At 40.1% G+C, this 24843-nt stretch overlaps 1 protein-coding gene across 3 annotated transcripts in view; it reads left to right on the plus strand.

Annotated features, from left to right (window-relative positions):
- The window catches only part of EML1 (EMAP like 1), a 200274-nt gene that overhangs the window by 47734 nt on the left and 127697 nt on the right, over positions 1-24843 (plus strand). Inside the window, exon 1 of one of the 3 annotated variants that reach the window (XM_073349633.2) lies at positions 12731-13029. The exons of 1 other annotated variant lie outside the window; for it this stretch is intronic. In XM_073349633.2, the coding sequence (XP_073205734.1) occupies positions 12963-13029 (67 nt within the window). In that variant the 5' untranslated portion in view covers positions 12731-12962. Of the gene's footprint in view, positions 1-12730; positions 13030-18194; positions 18401-24843 lie in introns of those variants that run through there. One more of the 3 variants, XM_073349636.2, reaches the window with a different exon arrangement.

Below are 24843 nucleotides of genomic sequence, written 5' to 3' on the forward strand. Positions count from 1 at the left end.
GTTCTGAGGGTAGTTCAGTCACCATGCCCATTCAGCCCTCAGGTTCCTAGTTATTACCATTTGTAATGGTGGATTTAGCTATGTGGTGTCCCCTCTCTGTGTATTTTTTTCTTCCTATCTACTAGTAACTAGATAAGGGGCAGTAGATCATTTTGCAAAGGCCACTAGAAAATTGCTTTTGCTTGCTACTGGTACAAAGCAAGACCAAGAGAAGAAAGGCTCTCTCTCCTCCCCAATACCAGTTTCCTGGTTGGTAAAATCATCCCTTCCATTGGACCACTAAAAAGTTATATGCAAATGTTCTGGTAGAAAAGGGTGGCCCTAAGTTTTGTATATTAGAATGTAATTGTTGGTTTCCCATATCTACATTGCTTTCTTTTAAAAATCAGTCACACTGCTATTGATGTCAATGAGGATTTTGTTATTGTCTTAAATAGCGGCAAGATTAGGCCCATTAATATTACAAGAATGGCACACTAGATGGTTCTTTTTACCTTTACCTTACTGGTTTAATTCAGCCCAGCTTAATAGTGACTGAGAATTGTTTTGTTGGTAATCCAAGTTAAATGACTTGATGGACTCAAGCCAGTTACAGAAAGAAATAATCATAGGCAAATGAAAGATAAAGGAAACAACTTTTGACAAACCGAAGGAAGAAAACATAGAAGGCTAATTTATGTCAACACCTGCCAATGATTGGGTTGCACCAATGGGGTGGAAGTCAGGGCAGAATTTGGTCCAGACAGGGAAACAGCAATTTTCAGTAAGATTCAAGTATCCCTGATTTGCTCATCCAACCTGAACGGAAACAGATATGCTTGCTCTGCTTCTTGTCTGTCTAATTGTATCATTTTCTACAAGGTCACACATTTTGACAATTATAAATTGTGACTCATATTTATTCTTTTCCAGCATAAAGCTTTATTTATTCATTATCCTTGGATGGCAGCCAAGTGTAATTTAAAACAACAGGACTGTGAGAATGTCATTTAATACAGTCTTATGGTAGATGCCAGCTTAGATACCCTTTCTGGGAGGTAAATGGGAGGTGAGGGAAAGTGGTACCATTTACTTGTTTGAAAAGGATTTATTGTTATTAATCAAGCGTGAGAAATTGATTTACACCTACATAGATATCTTTTGTTTTTCTGCTGAAATGATTGCTGAATAAGAAAATAGTTGCTTGTATCTTGTATTGTTTGAAATAAATCACACACTGAAGAACTAAGGAAGAGATAATGTTTTAGATGGGTGCAAGCAGAAAAATCTGGATCCAAATTTCAAAAATTGCCAAAGAAAGATTGGGGGGAGTTTTGGTCAGGGCCCATTTCAAAATAATATATATAACTGGTGACCATTATATAACTACCAGTGTTATTTTTAATTATTTGTTTATACAGTACCATAAATGTTCATAGCATATACAGGTACATAAAAATATGAGGTCAGATCCTCAACTGAAGTCAGTGGAGCTCTGCCAATTGCCACTGAGGATGGCAAGAGCTTACAGGTTAAGTGCCCCATTCTCACTTATATGGGAATAACTTGCATACAGGGATGAGTTTATGGAGTAGGACAAGAGGATTTGGTCCTTAATTTCTCACTCCCCTATAAAAATACTACGATATATTTAAATAGTCATTCTCATGGCCAAAGTGTGTTTAGTTTATTTAATAAGAACTGATATTTAAACAGGATGTTTAACAGGAAGAAAGAATCATAAGAGTAAAAGCATTAATTCAAAAAGGCTGTAGGTATTGGTAGGATACTGATAGAGCTGAATCTTAAAGCAAAATCTTAAACTGGAATGTACTGTAGTCATGCAGTGTCCCTTGGCAACCTTCAGCCCTTCATCAACTGCAGGGGGTTTATGTTCTTATTTCTTTTGGCTCATGCCTGCATCTTCTTGTTTAATTTATGACACACATTCCACAGTACTTATCTTTTGAAACTCAATCCACTGTTTTTATTGATTGATTGATTGATTGATTGATTGGGACATGGGGGGGGAGGATTGGTTCTTGCACGTCAAGGGGGATGAACATTTTTTAATCCAGTCTTTTCCTGAATTATGGGGGCACAAGTGACAAAATCCTTTGCAAATTCCCTCCATTCCGTTATCCATTGCCATGATGTTGTCTTGCTTCTTATTTTCTTGTAGTTTGATAGCGAAATGTCAAGTGATGAAACATTAGTTTATGTTTAAGAGTTAAAATTCTGCATTGGGCAATATTCTCAACAATGAAATTACTTGTTAGCTGAGGCAAATATATAATTGTTTTTGTTTTAGTGGCTGGCAGGCAGGCATCAGAGCTGAAGCAGTTTCTCAGTGCTTCATTCAGGGAGGGTCATTATTGCCCCTGTGTCCATGACTCTCGTGAGTGCCATCACTCAAGAAAAGAATGCTGTGCGTGATCTCCTCTGAGATGGATTAGTAATACCACGCCGTGGGTGGCAGAGGAGTTTTAAGGGTAGGGCAGTTGCATTCTTTCCTAAAGACAGTATATATCACCACTGTATGGCCCTGCAATCTGACCCATTATGCCCACACAATACCATGTTGAGGCCAATGGGGCCCTGCATGGATCCAGCCATTTATTTATTTATTTTATTCTATTTAGGTTTATATAAAAAATAAAATAAAAAGAGGCACCTATCTAAATTCTAGGCACCTCTGCCACAAATTACAAAACCAAGAAAATTAAACAGCCTGTATTACACAGAACTGATGTGAATTAGGTTGCAGGCTCTAATGTGTCTGCTCTTCGTTGCCAACCTGTGGAACTCTGTGGATAAATTTGGCCCCAAAGTAAATACAATAGCTTAATTTAAAACAAAATGATATTTACCCACAAAAATGAAATCCATAATACTTGCTAGAATTAATTTAAGGCAATGTTAAAATCTGAAAGCATTGCTCCCCGTTGCATTTTCTGCAGCCAACCAGGTGGGAAGTTAGCAGGTAATTTATCTGCTTTCTTCCATCCCCAGGTGGCTTTGGGGAGATAGTGTTATGAAGGCAGAAGAGGGCTGGGGGTAGCAGAGGCAATGCAAAAAGGTAAGGCTTCTGTGCAGATGGCCTTGGGCTCTGGCAGATATCAAGGGAATCTGTGTGTTTAGTGGGCTAAACTCTCTGCCAGTTCCAGGGGATTCAACTTTTCAATCCCCACCTCCCTACGGGACAAACCAGATCAGATTCCATAAGTGCAAATTCATGGAATTTCTAGTTCTCTAAGTAGGTATAATCCATGTGATAATAATGTGACCCACACTCTTTCCCCCCATTTGTACATATAAATATTTATACAACATTTGACAGAAAAATACTAGAGTGTTATTGGTTACCAGCAGGAAAAATACTGAGCTAGTTTAGCATAGGCAAAATTTACAAGTTTTCAAGTGTAATGGCTGTAGTACAGACTTCAAGTAAATTATATTTTTCTATACTTTTTTTAGTCACATAATTAAGGTTTTCCTATCAATCTTTAATTAAAAGGCAAGCACAGCATGTACACATTTATCAAATGAGGTCTAGTAATTCTTCTCAGTTTGCTTCTCATAAGACATTAGCCATGATATGTGTCTATCAAATGCCATTTTCTATAGTTCCATGGGAACTAAAAAAAAATACCATATACAGGCTCCTAATTTACAGTAATACAAGTTAGTAATTTAAACTCTAAACACAAGTAGAGAAAGTAAAATAAAAGATACTGGATAATTCTTATATACAGTTGATAATAATAAGCTAACGTGGTGTTTAATCTACTGCATACACTTTTGTGTGTGTATTATTTATGTGTCTGACTGCTAATTTAACCAAATGTGCAGCAGTTCCCTTGAGATGACTCTATTTACCTTAATTGCATTGTATCCTGATGAGAAAATTATTAAACAGTGATACAGGAAGATGGAAGATTGTAGATATCAGATGGTATAATGCATAAATAAAATAATCCCTCTGCAGATTGAGTAATGTAGCAAATAGCGGTCAGGTCTTTTCTCTGTCCACGGACCCTGACATTGGTTTGGGGTGCGGGTGAGTAAGAGAAAGAGAGAGCGTACTATCTTAAAAAGCAGTTCAGATACCCTGTTTCTTCATTGTTGTCTTCTGCTTCTTCTATCTCCACATTCTTGGAAATTATTACATTCAAATCAAAATCTCATGCTAAACACTGACAGAAAAATGTCTAGTATTAGTGCAGTATGTGTTAAATTGAGAGTTTTTATTGTTTATCATCACTGCCGCATTACGGTGACTTTATTTAAATGTCTACTATTATTTTAGGTTTGTTTATTCTAGAGTGTGTATATATGTTCTGAGATATGGATACAAAAATGATATGCAGATATGACCTACCCCACCGATTCAAGCATTTTAAAGATTACTTTCCAAATTCTTCTCTAAATTACACCAAAGAATACCATTGAGTTAAGTGGGTTTACACCAGTGTAATTGAGCAGAACACATTTATTGGCCCTACACATTTATTTGCTTGTAAAATAAAGATAAAAACATATAGAAATGGCCTGCTGATCATAACAGGCTACTTGCATGTGTTTTGTTCAATATATTAATGGGATCTTATTCGCAAATCAAGAGCGTACTATGTTTACACTGGCATGTATTGTTGCCAGTAATTCATTATGAAAGTCTGTAATAATGAGCCAGATCCTGCAACCTTTAGCAGTTCTTAATCATAACAGAAGTTGCACTACATTTAATGGGACTACAGACAAGAGGAAGAACGACACACAGGATCAGGCCCCTACTTTGTATCTTGTTACTATCACATTCTATTATCTCATTCGTCAGTGATACAATCCAAAAGTCATAAACTGTAAATGAATATAGTGTATCTGTGTATTAGCTGGATTTCAAAGTGTGATAAGATACTAATATGACTTAGTGTATCTCTAATAAATAGATTTTGTCTGTTATCAAATTATTTACAGTTGTAACTCAGATATAAAAAATGAATCCTCTCTGGATAGCTCTTCCCTTCCCTATGCAGAAGGTATGTCTATGGGGAGCCAGCTTCTTAGCACTATCCCTCTTTTTCTATCTGTGGAAGACTCTCCACAGTGACTGTGCAAGGGGCTCTGCAAGAGTTGGGTGGGTGATAGGAGAGAGGCCACCCTCTGCAGCACCATCCCCTGCTGAGCTCAGTCTGGGAGGGAATTACTACAGCTCAGATCTGTATTAACTGCCTCTAAGTCTCCTTGGTCTCTGTTAATGTGCCACCATGGGCAACCCTGACAATGGAGGACTGCTGCCATGGGGAAGAAATGGCAGTTCCATGGTATGCAATATGGTTCTTGCCTCTGTGCATAAAGGGTTCCCCTTGCCATAAAGCCTAAGGAAGCATGGGATTGGGAGGTTTCACACCCTATCTAAGGCAGGGATCACTAAAAACTGTGTTCTTGAAGGAGTGCTGAAGGGGAAACTTCTTGATGTGATCCTTGTTGAATCGTCTGTGTCTTTAGCCATGGGATGATAGGATCTGGCACAGATGGCCCAGGGTTGTGATTCTGAGAGAGAATTTTTGCACCAACACCTAATATTGTTAATGTCTCAAAGGCATCTGTTGCTGTTCCCATTAGAAAAAAATGTGTTGTTTTCCTGTTCATTTGCAGTGTGTTGCATCTCCTCAGACTAGTACAGGGTGTCAAATGTGTAGATCTAATGCTATACATGCTATATATTTTCTTTGTTACAGGTATTGAAGTGCATTGTATCTAATTTGTGTCAGGGTAGTTATGGTAATGAGAATATTATGAATCTGGCTATTGCACTTGCAAATATTTAATAATAAATTGTACAGGTACTGTCTGTAGCATTCATAGGCAGGATTGTTTAGTGGTTAAAGCACATGATTGAGAGTCAGTCTATTTTTGATTCTCCCTCTGGCCTGCTTGTGTAATGTTGGGTAAGTCTTGTGATTTTTCTATCTCATTTTCCAAATCTGGTAAAATAAGGATAATACTTAGTTCAAAATGGTGGCGTAAGTCTAAAATCACTATTCCTTGTAAAGCACTCTAAGATGTTTTAATTTAAGATGTTATCAAAATGCAAAGTATTATTCTTTTCATCTTCAAAGCACTCCATATACGTTTACAATTCAATCTATTTACAAAGTGCTATTTTTCTGAATGGATTGATTTTTCTATAGTATTTACTAATTACACAGAAAACTATACTTCATTACCACTCAAAACAACATGTTGTACACAGGCGTAATGCAACATACTTACATTTGGATTATAAAACATACAAACCTTTGATGGTTTCATTGCACATTTGTTATACTGTATTTTTAATGTACCCAGACTGTGCTTGTATAATCATGTTTCTTCCCTTGAATCCCCTCTTTGCCCATATGTATGAAGCAAGCTTTGTAGTGACATTCACAAAGACCCCTGCTGGTCTTGAAACAGTGAAACTGTGCTATTTAGAGAGAACCATTATTCTAGCAGTTGATGTGTTTGCACAAAGGTGACTAGGTGGTCACTGTTTCTTCCTTTCTTACAGGATAAATTAAAAGAAAATCTTTATTTGAGACTGTGATAGGGCCTAGTCACAGAATCCCACTCACAAATACCTGGAAATAGGTCTATACTTGGAAACCCTCTTCAGGGAAAAAAGGTCATATTCTGCAATTTTATTCTTTAACAATTATTAGTGAATTTAGTGCTTGCTAAGCGTGCTGACTTAACTGTCTTGGAGGATACAGTCCACTCACAGTGCACAGAATAGGTGCAGCATGAGCAGTCACAATGCAAGCTTCTTTGTGATGCCCTGCAAAAATGCATTACACTGACCTGAAGAAAACACCACCATGGATGAGGAAGCAATTCAGTCTTTGTGAAAAACTGAATGTTGGTCTCGGCTAAACCTACCCAAAGCGGGGCCCAACTAGTTCTAGTTGTGCTAATGTTTATTGTGATGCAGACTCTTGTTCACTACGGGGCAGATTCTGATACCTTTACTCACACTGAGTAGCAGTTTATTCTGAAAATAGGCTCATTAAGGCAATAGGATTTCTCACAGATGGAAGTGCTACTCAGTGTGAGAAAGGGTATTTGAATCTGGCTCTTTGAACTGAACTAAGATCAACCCCAAACAGCTATCAAATGGTAAAAACTTTCTGTCACTACCAAACTGGACTAGATTTTAACCAATCACCTAGCAGTTAAATACTCCATACCTTACTACTGATTCTATTAACTATGTGGAATGTGCTTGTGTTTATGGACTTCTCTCTCAACATTATTGTTAAATGTAAATAACATGATAATGGTTTTTATGTTCAGTTTCATTTATTTAGCTTTTGTACAATGATAGTATAACTTTCACTAGCCTAACTTCATTTTGACATTGTAACTGGGACTCCTTATCCTTGATCTGAAATGATATATTAATCAGAGGCTCACATGATAATGCCATACAGTTCTGTGGGATTTCCATGGATATGAATTACTCTACTTTTGATGTGAAAATGCTAAATGGTAGTGTTAATGTGAAATATATAATACTTTTGATATTCACTGCTATTGCAAAAGGCTTAGCAATAACAAAGAAAAAGGAGCAAAACAGCAATACAGTACTCTAAATATCAAAAGTCTTTGATTATTGCATTGTAAATGGGTAGTGAGAGCAAAATTCCTTTGCCCTAAAATCAAAATAAATTATGTACTTGCACTACACTTTAAGTTATAACTCTGGAAAATTCTCTGAATGATTTTCAAAAGCTCTTTCATTCTCAGTAACCAATTAATTATTTGCATTTCATTACTCAGTACAGGAAATACTTAAAGAATTAAATAGTTACAAAATTGTTTTTCCAAAAATGAGATGTTGCCCAGAAATTTTACATTTTCAACAATAAACAATCACAAACACAAACAAATCAATCCCTAATGAATTGTTCAGAATGCTCCATTCCCATTTATACAGTTTCAGATTTTCAAATGTACTAGTTTATATTTGTACAAATCAATTAAGTATACAATTTACTGAATAATGAGTTATAAACATAATTTTTTCATTGGTTAGCTGCACCACCAGAGCTCTCACAGACACATTAGTGAAAATCTTTCAAATCTATTGTTCCATTGTGCACATTGTGAGGACTTAAGTTCTTTTTCATTTTGTGGTTCTATAGTGTATTTAATAAGATTGTAACAAGTCTAGAAATCTTTAGAATTAAATTATTATGTTGTTTTTCATTTCTAACCTTTGGCCTCAGAATATAATGGCATAACAGTGTCTAGGGACTTTAACTGAAATTATTTTATGTCACAGCATTCAGCTGATTTGCACAGCATGGATAACTGATAGGTTTCATTCAGGTGTTACCTTTATAGGAAATTTAACAGTTAGTCAACATTAAGGTTTTAGATATTTAATCTCCCTTTAATAGGGCTGCCCTTGCCTCAGTTTTGTATTTAATTTTCTAAATGGCTTTTAATTGCCCATCTCTGAACTGGAGCTGAGCAGCTCCATTTTGTCCTTTCCTCTGTTTGTCCAGATGTTGTGAAAGATATTGGCTCCCCCCTATCAAAACTTCTGGAGCCCTGGGATTTTATTGTGGGTTACCTTGCTGACAGTAGATAATTTACTACAAAGATAATACTTTTGAATGCAATTCTTAATTTAACTCCTACTGTATTGGGATCTCTACAGGCCTATGCAGAAATTTTTTGGCATCAAAATCATACATCATAATGAGGTTTTCATAGATTTATATTGAAGTTGTTTGACATCTTAATGAGGTATAGATTCCGCTTCCATTGACACCTTGCTGAGAGCACAGTAATTATGTTTAATCTGTCTGGAGCGAATGGGAAACTAGCATACCAAAAATATTTTTCAAAAAGAAAGAGAAAGAATAAACTAAAAATATGAAAAGGATGTTTTAAAAGGATCTAAATTCTCAGTTAATATTTGTATTAAACCTGAACTCTACTTTTCTATGCCTAGATGGTGTAGCAGGTATCTGTATGCTGAAAACCCCCCCACAATATTTATCTAAGGAACAACCTAGTGTTTTTGGAGTGGTTGGATGGACCATACATGCCTTAAAGAAAACACCCAGGAGAGCTGTGTTAGTTCTGCAAGAAATAATTACTGCACATTTAAAATAGCAAGCAAGCAATTGCTGGACTGAGGCTAAGAAGGGATTTAGATCAGAGGTTCTCAAACTGTGGTGGTCCGCGAGCTCCATTTAGGTGGTCCGAGGATAGTTCCCTCTCAGGTGTGCGCCTGGGCAGCTGCACATGAGAGAATGAAGGGCTACCTACCTAATTAGTGGAGCCGCTCAGGCATGGCTCCACTAATTAGATGCCCGGACCCTGGAGAAGATGCACATGTAAGGTGAGGTGGTGGCCTTGGGGAGAGTAGGGAATAGGTGGGAGGGGGCAGTGGGGTGAGAAGAAGGGGTGGAGTGAATTTGGGACATGCAGGGCTGCAGTGGCCAGAGAAAGAGGCAACTTTCCCCAGCTCCAGGACTGTGGCTGTTGGGGAGAGGCAGCCCTCCTTCCCAGCCTCAGTGCCGTGGCTGCTGCGGGGGACAGAGGGAGAGACCCCCTTCCTTCCCAGCCCCAGCTCAGGGGCTGCCGCGGCAGGGGAGAGAGGAAGAGACCCCTCTCTGCCCCAGCTCGTGGGCTGCCGTGGCGAGGGAGAGAGGGCATAGGCTCCGACTCCGTGGGTGCTCCGGGGCTGGAGCACCCATGGGGAAAAATTGGTGGGTGCTCTGCACCCACCAGCAGCTCCCCTCCCCAGCCCTCTGCCCCAGCTCACCTTCACCTCCGCTACGCCTCCTCCCCTGAGCGTGCCGCAGTGCCCTGCTTCTCCCCGCCAGTGCTTGCGCTGCGAAACACCTGTTTCACGTGGCAAGCGCTGGGAGGGAGGGGGAATGAGGGGGAACACTGCGTGCTCAGGGAAGAGGCGGGGTTGGGGTGTGGATTTGGGGAAGGGTCCAATAGGGGCAGGGATGGGGTGGAGTCGGGGCAAGACTGGGGGCGGGAGGCATGAGCACCCACCGGCACCAAGGAAAGTTGGCACCTGTGAGAGAGGGCACATCCACTGCATTAGAAAGATAAGACTACTGATATTAATATATGAGTTGTGTGCTTTTATTTGTAGAAAAAAAAAGTTAATTATTATTACAGTTTTTTTTTATGTAGCACTTTTATCCAAAGCGCTTTACAATAGTTAGCTAATGGTACATACAACATTTGGAAAGATCATTAAGTGGTCCGCCGAGACCCTCAGCAATTTTCAAGTGGTCCACAAAAAAAAGTTTGAGAACCACTTATCTAGATAAAATAGTGATAAGCATAAATATAAAGATGGATGCTGATATGGTGTATATATTATATGGTGCACTTAGGTTGACAATATGCATAATTCATCCCCAAAACTTAAATTGTTGAGATATTTAAATCTGAAAATCAAGGCTTCTAAGTTCTAAAACCTGAACAGTGATAGCAGAACTTCTCAGCAGGATGCAAGTGTATTCTGATCTGTGATCCTTAATATCAGAAACATCACTTGGGAGAGTTTTGTCCCACTAAATCTGCTCAGTCACTTTACTGGCATCTTCTTGTCTTGTGTAATTTTCTATCCCAAAATTAAGAGATTCATTCTTACTGTACCTTGCCCCCTTGCTTAAGAACATTTTCTTTTAACAATACAACCTCTTCTGCTTTTCACTTGCTTGTATGAAAGGTAATTTTTATAGCTTTCAAAGGCCTCTGCCCCAAGGTGCTTACAATATAAATGAAACCAGAGAAATAGAAAAAGATGAAATCCCTTTTTCTTCTTACTTGTGAATGGAGTGGAGCGAAATTTTAAAATCCCAAGCACCACCAAGCAGGAGTTTGCAATGGAGATGCAGCAGGCCTTTAATGAGTCACAGAGCTCACTCCCTGGACCGGAGATTGTTTTACATTAAGAGTCTTTGCAGTCTCTTCCCAACCTCCTCACCCTCCCCAGCCCACCCCGTTATGTGACTGTGTGGATGCTTCTCTACATCAGTGAATGATAAAACGCCTGGCCGCTGCCTTTTGGATAGGTCGAGTGGTTCAGTCATTTATTTCCATTAGCAAATCTGTCTTCCCGGCCCTTCTGTGTGCTGGGAGCGGTGGCTGCTTCCCCGTCTGGTGGCAAAAAGGAGCTCGGCTCGGCCCTCCCGGCAGAGTAGCCAAAGCCCGTGAGCAAGGAGCGTGGGAGGTTCGGGCTGGAGCGACTGGCCAGAAATGGCTGCTTTGCTGCTCTGCCGAACATCAGACACATTCATCACCCCTCCTACTCCTCCTTCTCACCCCCCTTCCGCCCCCCGCCTTCTCTTTCACTTTCTTTTTCTCCTTCCCCATCTCTCCCCCGCCTCCCCTCCCCTCCTTGCGGCCGCCCGGCAGCGCTTTCACGCCTAGCTGAGCCGCAGCATCTCTCGCCCCGAGCCAGGCTCCTGTGCTGGTATTTCGGCCTAGCTGCTCGGAGGAGCGCCGCAGGCGGAGACCGCAGAGCTGGGCATCGCCCTTCTCGTCGGGGCTGGGGCAGGGGATTCGGCTCGGCTACCCCTGCCTTGCCGGGGGGCAGCCAGACGCAGCCCGCTCCCTCCCTGCCTGCCACCCCCCAGGCGGAGAAGCAGCTCCACTGCCCCCAGCACTGCAGCGAGAATAGCCCCGCTGCCCCCCCCACCCATCCCCGCGCGGAGCCGGAGGAGCCTCGACCCCCCCCATCACTCCCTTCACCCCACCCATGAGAGGGAGCCGCTAACCAACCCTCAGTGGGAGAAGTTGAACCAGCCCCCCCTCGCCAGTCACTGGGGGGGGGGAAGAGAAGCAGCTCCCCAGTCACAAGTAGGGGAGAAGCAGCCCCCCCAGTTACAGCGGAGAGAGAAGTAGCCCCCCCCCGTTATAGGGAAGGGAGAAGCAGCCCTCCCCCCCAGTCACAGGGAGGGGAGAGCAGCCCCCCCCAGTCACAGGGAGGGAGAAGCAGCCCCCCCCAGTCACAGGGAGGGAGAAGCAGCCCCCCCCAGTCACAGGGAGGGGAGAAGCAGCCCCCCCCAGTCACAGGGAGGGAGAAGCAGCCCCCCCCAGTCACAGGGAGGGAGAAGCAGCTCCCCCCAGTCACAGGGAGGGGAGAAGCAGCCCCCCCCAGTCACAGGGAGGGAGAAGCAGCCCCCCCCAGTCACAGGGAGGGAGATGCAGCCCCCCCAGTCACAGGGAGGGGAGAGCAGCCCCCCCCCAGTCACAGGGAGGGAGAAGCAGCCCCCCCAGTCACAGGGAGGGGAGAGCAGCCCCCCCAGTCACAGGGAGGGGAGAGCAGCCCCCCCCCAGTCACAGGGAGGGAGAAGCAGCCCCCCCAGTCACAGGGAGGGGAGAGCAGCCCCCCCAGTCACAGGGAGGGGAGAGCAGCCCCCCCCCAGTCACAGGGAGGGGAGAGCAGCCCCCCCCCAGTCACAGGGAGGGAGAAGCAGCCCCCCCAGTCACAGGGAGGGGAGAGCAGCCCCCCCAGTCACAGGGAGGGGAGAGCAGCCCCCCCCCAGTCACAGGGAGGGAGAAGCAGCCCCCCCAGTCACAGGGAGGGGAGAGCAGCCCCCCCCCAGTCACAGGGAGGGAGAAGCAGCCCCCCCCAGTCACAGGGAGGGAGAAGCAGCCCCCCCCCGTCACAGGGAGGGAGAAGCAGCCCCCCCCAGTCACAGGGAGGGAGAAGCAGCCCCTACTCTCCCCCTCTCGTCAGTGGGAGAAGCAGAGTCCCCCCCCGCCGCGCCACAGGCGGAGGAGAAGCGGCAGCCCGAGCCGCGGCGGAGTGAATGCGTTGTCATAGTAACTGACAGAGGCAGGCAGCAGGCCGGCCCCAGCCGCCTCAGCTCCTCGGTGTGTGGGTGAGAGCAGGGAGCCGCCGCCAGCGCCGGGCAGACAGAGGCCGGGGGAGCGGAGCGGGGAGCGCCGGGATGGAGGACGGATTCTCCAGCTACAGCAGCCTCTATGACACGTCCTCGCTGCTCCAGTTCTGCAACGGTAAGAGCGGGCTGGGCCCCGCCAGAGCCGCCCGCCCGGGTGCGGAGCTCGGTGCTCCCGCGTTGAGCGGGCCCGGGGCCGGCAGGCAGCGGGCCCCGGCGGCAGCCCGGAGTGCGGGAGCTGCCTTGGAAGTGCCGCTGCGCCCTGGCTGTCTGCAAGCGGGGGCTGAGTGCGGAGCCGGGACCGGGCTTGGCAAATCCCCCTTCCGCACCCTCTCCCGAGAGGGCTTTTCCCGGGCTCTTGTGGATCTTCGCCTCTGTTCAAACTGTGGAGCTCCTGATTTTCACTCCGGGGAAGAGGGAGGGGAAAACTTTGCCCCGCCGCCCTCCTGTCCCTCAGCGCAAAGCGGACTATGTTTGCTGCTGCTGCTGTGTGTGGAGGGTAGTAGATGGCCCCCTTGTGCTGAACTTCTTTGGCATCTGGTTCGGTCGTGTGCGTGGGTCTGTAACAACGATCTGTTTCCCCCACATAGCGAAAAAGTGGACCCCCACCCCACCACTGTGTGTCCGTAAGACCCAGCTCTGCATTTGAATCTGCACGAGCCACCACCTTGTTGGTAAAACCATGTCCAACTGACACGTGTTTATTTCACATCACCATGTCTTGTATGAAGAGGTAGTGGGGCGGGGGGGAAGAGTTGAAAGTTGTAAGTACATGTGCATTAGTTAAAGATTTTCTCTCTGAGGGTTTCATGTTTTGTGTATTGCTGGAGATTTGTTACATGTGTATACTTAAGATTTATGATCCCAAGTTTGGCTATTTTTAGGATAAAATGCTGGGTTGAAACTAAACCCATCAGTTACTAAGTTCTGTAGTTTCTGACATATTTCATAGGAGGGATTTGTTCAAATCGCAGTTGTGCTTGGATGACTACGTGAAAGAGATGCAGCTGAATTTGCAATAAAAGAGCATAAAAAAAAAAGGAAAGGGGAATAACCAATACCATCAGAGGAAATATTGGTATAATTGGCCTTGCAGGATGGTTGGAGGTATGTTTATTTTGATTAGCTGGTGTTTGTAGCTGCTTGGGGAAAATATTTAAGGTAACTTTAAAGTAATATAAAATTTTTAAAAATAATACTAACAATAGAATGCATCAAAAATGTAGAGTTTTTCATTGCAAATCTTAGAACCAAGACTAAAATGTTTGAAAATTTGTTTATCCTTTACCACTAAAATTGTAACTGTAAATGCAGTATTTTTTCTCAAAAGTTTTACTAAATATTGTGTGAGCACATATCTTTTATTCCTTCTTCCCCAGATTCCTTGTAATAATCAACCAGATTCTAGCTGTTCAGGTACTAGCGAGAAGGGAAAGTTAAATTATTTTAGGAGGGCAACTACTAAAACCACAGCTGCAAAACTTCTGTGGAACAAATAGTGATGATGATAAATTCTGCCTGATTTTTCTAGGGGGAAGACCTAGGCTAGCTGTGGAACATAAGAATATACTAACACTTTGCAGAATGTTGAGAATACGATGCATGATCCATGTAATAGATTATTATGTGCTGCATATACTTTATTTTCTGCATCCCTCAGAACATTAAACTTGACCTTTTTGTATTAGTATTATTAGTTTGTCTGTTAGTAGACTTATACATTATGCTTAAATTTAGAGAATAATTAATTTTGTTTCCAGGGAGGAAATACATTATAACTAATACTTTAGCCTCTATAATATATTAGTGAGTTGTTTTGCTGAGCAAAATTTCTAGATTACTTTCTTTTTAGGTCATTAGTGATATACATTTGTGAGCTGTAATAGCTGTCCCTCTGAATAGGTTAAAGAGAATATTATCTGTTGGACATAAATTTCCTATATTGACTTTGTGACTCTGGATAGATCATTGTGAAAATGCTACAATACATGCTAGACAAAAGTTTAAAATCTCATTTCATCCCTTCCACATTAACTGTTTGAAGGTGGATGAATGACTTATTTACCTGTTTCTTCTGTAACATAAGACTTCTAGGTATTTTAAAAATCATATAATAGCAGATATCACAAATTGTATAATAAGTTAGTCCATTTTATGTGGCATTGTATTAGGGTGACCAGACATCCCGATTTTATAGGGACAGTCCGATATTCGGGGCTTTGTCTTATATAGGTCCTATTATTCCCCACCTCCTGTTCTGATTTTTCACAGTTGCTGTCTGGTCACCCTACATTGTGTATGTAGATTGTTCTGTATATAGGAAGAACAAATGGCTGGATCCTGCAGCTTTTCCTTACATGAGTTAGTTTTCAATGAGACTTTCAAGGTGGGTGAGGTAATATCTTTTATTGGACCAACTTCTGTTGGTGAGAGAGACAAGCTTTCCATCTGACATAGACCTCTTCAGTGAGACTAACTTACATGATGAAAGGCTAGAGAATTGGACTCATATTCTCTGCCCTGAGGAGATCAGATAATTCAAACAAACCAGTGTGGCCCATGGGAAAACAACAAAGACAGAAGATACTAGTGGAGGTGCTGTATTTGAGAGTGGAGAGGAAGATTGCTTCATGGGCATTTGAGAAGCTCTTGCATGCATAATGGGTTGGTGTGAAAGATGGTATAAGGCTGAGAGTAGGGGAGAGAGTAACAGGGAACAGTTAGAAGATTGGAGACAGCATAGATTGGAAGTGGCAGAGATCTGAGGAGCAAAGAAACGTGTTTGGCGCCTCAGAGAGGAACACAATTTCAAAACCCATATTTTGTATAGAGTGGCCTAGGGAAAAGTAATATGTGAGGAGGGCTGATAGGTAGAACTTGTAAAGACAATCATTGTGTGTTTCAAGGTTTTCTATGTTGAGAGGAAATGATTCATTTTAGTATTTTAAGAGAAGAAATAATGGGAGCTACTGGCAGCTTGGAACTGAGGGGTGTAGGGACAAAAGAAAAATCAAAGATGCATGCACTAGGCAGGGTTAAAATGTGTTTGATGGAGAGGATAGTGTAATGATCAGAGTAATTAGAGAAAAGAGGGCGAGAAGAAACAGAAGAAAAATAAGCTTTTTCATCTTCATTTTGAGTTGTTTTGTTTGTTTGGTATCCAAAAGCCTAGGGGTAAATTCTTTACACAATTAGTTGGTTACAGCAAGTGCTCCAGCCTTTTCATTTTATGGAATACCAGGAAGGGTTTAATAGACCACAGTGTGAGAACCACTAGGTTAGTGGGTGGAAATGTCAGTCACGAGTCACAGCTTCTATTTCTGGCTCTGCCACTAACTCACACTGTGGCTTTGGGAAAGTCACTTAATTTCTTTGTGCCTCAGTTTCCGTATCTATAAACTGGGAGCAAATAGTGCAACCCTAGTATAGTGGGGTTTAATAAGTTAGTTTGCAAATCACCTTGAGATCTTCAGAAGAAAGTCTCCCTAGATATGCAAAATATGTTATTGTTTTAAAGTTAGGTGGTGCTTGTGTACATATTGCTTTTTTTCAAGTAAGACACTACCAGTTTCTCCTATTGATGACTGTCTTGTGCATGTTTGACAGAAATTACATTAAAGCACCTTCTCGGCAAGCAGAGCAGTCTTTATAACAAACAGATACCCATAATTGACTTGGAATGTTAGAAATAGATCTTGGATAACATTTCTCAGGCTTGATTATGGAGAGCCTATCTAATATTAGAATAACTTTGCTATTATTCTTAGGAAGGAAGCCATTAAGTTTACCTAGCATATACAGTTAGTCATTGTAAAAAGAAAAGGAGTACTTGTGGCACTTTAGAGACTAGCAAATTTTATTTTGCATATCTAGGGAGACCACCTGATAAATTCATTTTTTTTCATCCTATCCCTGTTTAAATCAATGGGAGATATTGTACCGATAAACCATGAATATAAGAATCTTTCAATTTTGTCCCAAATTTGTACCTGATCCCTTATCTGAAATTCATGTTAGACTTTTTATGAAACCCTGATTTTGCAAAGGATGCCACGACTGTAATTAAAACTGGGTTTGCTTTTCTATCAAAAGTATAACTGCTAGCAGTAATGTCTTAAACCCTAAATTTTCCTTAAGAGGTAGACTAAGTGGTAAGATACCTTACCCGCTACATTGAATTTTTGTTTTTCATTTATGTAAATAAAGACAATAATAACGAAATACAAAGAAAACACAGATGGTCACCTGCCATGAAGATTTTTGCCATATAATAGCTCTATGTGGCCATGTTGGTAGAAGTGGTAAAGTCACAGAAATGTTGTTAGTTTCAGGGGAGAAAATAAATTAGCTTGGGCCTTGGTTCATGTGATCGTGGTCATCTTCAGTTGTTTGTTTCAATTTATATCCTTCTTTAGTGCCCATCTGAGCACTCTGACAAACATTAAAACTCAGAATAGTTAATACAATCAACAATTGCAATATAATAAAAATAGACTTCCCATACTTTAATAGTTATCCACCACTGAGTGAAATAAATACATATACTCTACTCCCTACAACCTACCTTCTCACTAGATGCCTGTATCTGGAGATGAGCCTTGTAGCAGATGGATTTGGGGAGAGCCAAATTCAGAACCAAGGGATTTTAATGGAGAATGCCCTGCCAACATCTCCCTCCCTTTAAACTTAACTGCAGCAACAATGGATGGGTGAGGGAATTAGCAATGGGATATAGAGTCTATTCCAGTGATTCTCAACCAGGGGCCCGGGCCCCACTGGGGCACTGCGAGCAGGTTTCAGGGGGTCCGCCAAGCAGGATGAGGGTTAGATTCACTGGGGCCCAAGGCAGAAAACCAAAGCCCCACTACATGGGGCTGAAGCCCAGGGCCCTGAGCCCTGCTACCTGGGGCTGAAGCAGAAGCCTGAGCAACTTAGCTTCGCGGTGCCCCCTGTGCTGTGGTGCCCCCTGTGCTGTGTTGCCCTGCTTGCCACCCCTTAATGCCAGCCCTGGCTTTTATATGCAGAAAACCAGTTGTGGCACAGGTGGGCCGTGGAGTTTTTATAGCATGTTGGGGGAGGGGGGAAGAAAGAAAAAGGTTGAGAATGCCTGGTCTATTCACCTTGTGGATTACTGGTTCAAATCTAGCAAAGGTTGGTAGTAATAGAAAGTTGTCTCTTTGTTACTTTCCAGAAATGATGTGAAATGAATCAGGTCTTAATTCAGTTCTCTGTGGACAGATGTACACATCACAATACACTATGCACAAATGCATAACTGGCACTGCTTGATGCTTTTATTGTTAGTCTTATAAGAAGTACAAAATTGAATAGGACATAGATACTAAACTATCTCACCTCTTATCCCTAGAGCCATTTCTTCCAGGAGTACATTTTGAGTTCACATGGAGAAGCTTGCAATGTTTGTATTACCTTTGTAGATCAGTGGAAGACTTCATTCAGTAGCTAGAGCTGCTAATCTTGTATCTTCAGTGAGTGTTAATTTAATACCTGATAATAAAAAATGTTAATGCATGAAACGTCATCCTTTTCTTTGGTATTTTCCTTTCATCTGTTTTATTGCCCTTTTAAATGAAAGCAACAGAGAATCTATCTTTTGATACCTCAGTGTTTGTACCACAGAATTTTGAGGATGTGTGGAATATCAGATAATTTTTAATCAAACATTTATGCTCACTTAGTGAAATTCACTGCAGTGTGGAGAGCCACACAAAGCCCTTGTGCATCACATATCTACCATGCTGAGGGCTTAATGGGGTGAAAGCAGTACAGAGAACCTCGTATGTACACTGAACTAGGGTGAATTTTACTTACAAACATTACCCAGGTTTCTTCTGAAGTAACACTGTATTAAGTGCGGCCCGATAAAACACTATCTAGCTTTAATTTCAGGAACAGACTTCTTTTCCCCCCATTTTTTGTTGCATGTAACAGTTTATTTTTTGAGGTCACAGACCACTTTGTAATTGCTGATTGATTCACAGAAGAACTGGAGAAAGTTTTAAAAATAGCATCTATGGACTATTATAAATTATGCAATTTCCCTCCCCCCAAAAAAGTATTCATAAACCCATAATATTATACATTTGTTAATGTGGTAAATGTCTGTGGAATACAGTTGTATTTATATATATATATATATATATATATACACACACATACACACACATTAGGGCTGTCAAGCAATTAAAAAAATTAATCACGATTAATCGCACTGTTAAACAATAATAGAATACCATTTATTTAAATATTTTTGGATGTTTTCTACATTTTCAAATATATTGATTTCAGTTACAACACAGAATACAAAGTATACAGTGCTCACTTTATATTTATTTTTGATTACAAATATTTGCACTGTAAAAACCAAAAGAAATAGCATTTTTCAATTCCCCCATTACAAGTACTATGGTGCAATCTCTTTATCATGAAAGTTGAACTTACAAATGTAGAATTATATATACAAAAATAACTGCATTAGAAACAAAACAATGTAAAACTGTAGAGCCTATAAGTCCACTCAGTCCTACTTCTTGTTCAGCCAATCACTCAGACAAACAAGTGTGTTCACACTTGTGGGAGATAATGCTGCCCGCTTCTTGTTTACAGTGTCACCTGAAAGTCAGAATAGGTGTTCACATGACACTTTTGTAGCTGGCATCACAAGATATTTACATGCCAGATGTGCTAAGGATTCATATGTCCCTTCATGTTTCAACCACCATTCCAGAGGACATGTGTCCATGCTGATGACAGGTTCTGCTCGATAATGATCCAGAGGAGTATGGACTGATGAATGTTCTTTTTCATCATCTGAGTCAGATTCCACCAGCAGAAGGTTGTTTTTCTTTTTTGAGGTTCAGGTTCTGTAGTTTCTGCATCAGAGTATTGCTCTTTTAAGACTTCTGAAAGCATGCGCCACACCTAGTGCCTCTCAGATTTTGGAAGGCACTTCAGATTCTTAAACCTTGGGTCGAATGCTGTATCTTTAGAAATTTCACATTGGTAATGTCTCTGCATTTTGTCAAATCTGCAATGAAAGTATTCTTAGAACAACTTGTGCTGGGTCATCATCCGAGACTGATATTACATGAAATATATGGTAGAATACGGGTAAAACAGAGCAGGAGACATACAATTCTTTCCCAAGGAATTCAGTCACAAATTTAATTAACATGTTATTTTTTCAACAAGTGTCATCAGTATGGAAGCATGTCCTCTGGAATGGTGGCCGACGCATGAAGGGGCATACGAATGTTTAGCATATCTGGCACGTAAATACCTTGCAACGCCAGCTACAAAAGTGCCATGCGAACGCCTGTTCTCACTTTCAGGTGACATTGTAATTAAGAAGCAGGCAGCATTATCTCCCATAAATGTAAACAAACTTGTTTTTCTTAGCGATTGGCTGAACAAGAAGTTGGACTTAATGGACTTGTACGCTCCAAAGTTTTACATTGTTTTGTTTTTGAGTGCAGTCATGTAACAAAAAAAAAATCTACATTTGTAAGTTGCACTTTCATGATAAAGAGAATGCACTACAATACTTGTGTGAGGTGAATTGAAAAATACTATTTCTTTTATCATTTTTACAGTGCAAACATTTGTAACAAAAATATGTAAAATGTACACTTTGTATTATGCATTGTAATTAAAATCAATACATTTGAAAATTTAGAAAAACATCCAAAAATATTTAATAAATTTCAATTGGTATTCTATTGTTTAACAGTGCGATTAAAGCTACAATTAATCAAGATTAATTTTTTTGAGTTAATCACATGAGTTAACTGCGATTAATCAACAGCCCTAATATATATAGTGTTAATTCCAATTTGTTACAATTTAATTAAACAGAAGTTATTTTAATCCATGTTTTAATACTGTATTGGCTAAAAAAAATACAGCATAAGGGAGAATTCCGCAATAATAGACAATCATCATTAGGAAATCTTTGTCAGTGTGGATAATATGAAGTGAAACCATCAGTATTAAGTATTTTATCATAAATAAAACAACAGTCAGAATTGTAAATTAAATCATTGGGCTCTCACTAGGAAATCATGTTTTATCTGATCATCAAAGAGTTGTTTAAAAATTAGTGGTACTTTACAATGCTGATAAAATGTGTTTTAATTTCTAATTAAGTATACCAAAATTCATTTTTGTGCTGAAGTCTAAACTACATGCAGATAATTTAAAATGTATTTAAAAATTTCTTTAGAAGTAAATTATTAAACCATTAAGTCAAACAATTCTATATTATTAAGTCTTAATAAGTTTTATTATGATTTTTTTCTCCTGGAAGTTTAAGGTGAAATATGTCAAGTTGATGTTGCAGTTGCTTTTCTGTCACTGGGAACTTTGGTAGGCCATAGTGGAAAGTTTTTACTTTTCATCTTTATGGGTGTAGGATAAGGTTGGGGGGGAATAAATAGGGAACTTGTCTACAATACTCTATTTAGAGTTATTTGCAATGGACACAATAATCATGTCAATAGAAGCGACTGAAAGTTTATAGAAGGGGACAAACTTTGGCTCAGTCAGCCTGTCCATCCTCCATGAAACTAAATTTAAAATGCTCATCCATTACATGATTAAAATGTGGAAGTAGCTTCCTGGGGATTTTTAGGGAGATGGGGTGGGGATAATGATACGTTAGCATGATTTCGCTGAATTAGTTATTTGGAAAGTAATTAAGTGAGATTTCCCCACACTCCATTACTTTCAATGTGTGAAATCTGACATGGTCCATCATTTTCTTGTCTTCCCTTGAAAATGACCTATGATTGAATAAATATAATCTGCTTGTACTAAAATTTGTATCAGAAATCTCTAGTAATTGCCTTATAGAGTTTTAAATCTGAAATAAACATCTGGTGTTAATGTACAATTTGCATTCATTAACAGTATAGCTACTAATAGTAAGGCACTGAGCGATGACCTCCTGAGGTCCCTTCCAACCCTGATATTCTATGATTCTGTGATTCCATGATACTCTAGTTGCTTGGAAAATTATGTAAACCTCTTGTGGGCAAGAAGGAAATCAAATATTTTTTTATTTTTAATTATACCTTTATAATCCAGCAGAATCCACTCTTTCATATTGCACATGCCATCTTACACTTAATAGTGTTAAAGCTGCCTGATAATCATATTATGCATTTGAAATATTGTCTTCAGCATTCTCTAGAGCAAAGTTCTCAGAAGCTTAGGTTTCTAAAATTGGAGCTAAATCCTGCATGGGTGAAAATAGGCACATTTGTAGGTGCAAATAGAACAAGGATGTCTATGATCACTATACCTAGAGCAGGTAAAAAAGTAAAAAAAAAAATCAGGAATATCTTTGTAAAATTATTTTATTTTACTGAAACTTGAAAAATTTCAATCAGCCTAATTTTGCCGAACCACACTGAAAAAACTTGAAATCTCCAGCTGTAGTTTTTTTAACAGGGATTAGATGACAGAAGTATGAGCAGTAAGAAGTCAAGACTGGAAATTACCTGAGGCTGTAGGAGGTTCTGCTGCTCCTGTCAAGAGCGTTATTGGAAGCATATTGTTTTTACAAACAGCAAGCAAAACTACAGTTCTAAAACTTGAGAAATGCTGATAGTTTTTGCTAAATATAGTATTAAATATAGTAGTATTACCCCTGTCCCCCCTCCCCTCCCCCGAAAATGGTTTAAACTATATAGGCCTATTATTAGCTAATGAGAAATCCTCACTGATAAACCCCCAAATTCAGATGCTACTTTGAATCTTTTCTGCAAAGCTTTTTGGATGGCACCAAAAATCTTTTTGGATGGCAGTTTTCTGAAGACTCCATTGCAGGGGCCAAAAGGTGGGTCTTCTGACTCTTCCTTCCAACCCTGAACTGGTGACACAGTTCAAAGTAAATTACGTGGCATTTCCCTATCCGTTGTAATCCAGATTACACTGAACACCAGAGAGGGAAAGTGCATGATGGCCTGTTGGAGGTAGCTGGGGTTAGGGTCTGGCTAGCTTGCTGAAGTTCAGACTAGTCTTTATTTGAAACTTGCTGAAGTTCAGACTAGTTTTTATTAGAAACAGTCTCTCCATCCCTAGTTGTTACACACTGCTGTATATCTGCATTGTATTTTTCCAAAGATAGACCAAAATTATAGGTCATTGACAGCTGTGGGTGCTAAACTCATCTGAAAAATCAGACCACTTTGATTTAGGTCCCAAAACACAGATTCAGAAACCTAAATTAAGGCACCCAAGTTCATACATTTTGTTCATACCTATGTCCAACTACAGTTAAATCAACTTTAAAAAAAAGGTTTTGTGTAAGAAAAGTCTCTCTTCTGATCCAAAGGTAACATACTGAAAACATTTATATATATGTTTATATATATGGTCCTATTAAAGTCAGTGGGACTTTTGCCATTGACTTCAGTACAGTTAGGACTTCACTCTCTGAAGTCAGTTGCAAAACTCCCTCTTACTTCAATACGGCCAGGATTTCAGCCAGAACTCTGTGCTTTAACTAATGTATACTTAATATACACAAGTAATCTGGAGGAAGTATTCACTTACTCTCCTAAGCAGCTGATATGTATCATCCCAGAAGTGACTGTATTTCAATAGAGGATGTGGTAATCTTCATTGTGTGAAGTTATTTTTATAAACTGTTTTGGGATTCTTTTTGGATGAACAGTTTTATACATACTATTATTTATTATTTTTAAGTTAAATACTTATGTAAACATGTGTAGGATTGGAGACCTTACTGAGTAATGCTTGATAATGCAAGCTCCCTCAACTCACACTGAAGTTAATCTAATGAGATGGTCAGCACCTCAGAAGATTGAGCCCGAATTTTCTGATTCAGGAAAGCACTTTAGAATGTGTTTAAATGTTGTCCTGAATAGGGATACTTTCTGGAATCAGTAAATTTATGAGCAAAAAAGTTTAAAAGAAAAAACAAAGGACAGTACATCACAAAGTGTACTTGATTTTATTTTGTTAGTTGTCATTCATCTTAATTTATTTATATTTTTACATTCTTTATATTCTGCATTATATTTGTAAAAATACTAAAATCTTATTAATGAGACCCTTCTAGCCCCTACAGTAGTCTGGTTTTGTGATTCCTGTTATATCTTTAATGAGAGGTGAGGAGAGACCACCAATCTTTTTATGTAGATTATACATTTTGTGGTATTGCAGATATGGATTTTTGAGGCTGCGCTGTATATTTTTCTTGAGAAGAGACCGTTAGTAATGTTAACAAGTCAGTTAAGGACTCAGGTTGCACTTGATCAGCAGTTTTATAGTTTTATCAAAATTATTTTTCAATAATCCCACTGCAGATACTGAAGATGGAAAATTCATGATGAAAAATTGATTAGCTCTGGATTCCTTGAGAGCAAAGACCAGTGGGTTACACTGAATTAAGCCCCATTCCTGCAACATGTAGTACGTGGACACATGGCTGCATTTGTGCCTTGCCCCAGTAATTTTAATGTCCATAGCAGTCTGCCTGCCTGCTGCCCATTGCAGGATTGAGGCCTTATTATATAGCTCGTTACTATCACTGTTTCTAAGGCAGTATAAAGTTATTTCTGTTCTTGCAATATGGTTGATTGCCATCAATGATAATGGAGTATGCTTTTACTTCACTTTATATGTCAAGGAAATGTCTAAAAGAATGTAATATATAACATTATTAGAAGAAAACTTTCTCAGGTTTCTTTCAATAAATTGCATATTTTTTTGGTGTTAGGAAAAATAGGTTAAAACACTAGATTGCTTTCTCATTTCCTTTACTAGCACACATTTTCAACTGAATATGTCAAATGTTATGTTAAAATATAACATGGGACTAAATGTTCACTTATGGATTTAAAAAATATGTCTATAGTTCATGTTACTCAAGTGCTTTATAGTT

Source organism: Lepidochelys kempii, chromosome 6 (assembly GCF_965140285.1).
Source record: "Lepidochelys kempii isolate rLepKem1 chromosome 6, rLepKem1.hap1, whole genome shotgun sequence".
In the NCBI taxonomy this organism is placed as follows: Eukaryota; Metazoa; Chordata; order Testudines; family Cheloniidae; genus Lepidochelys; species Lepidochelys kempii.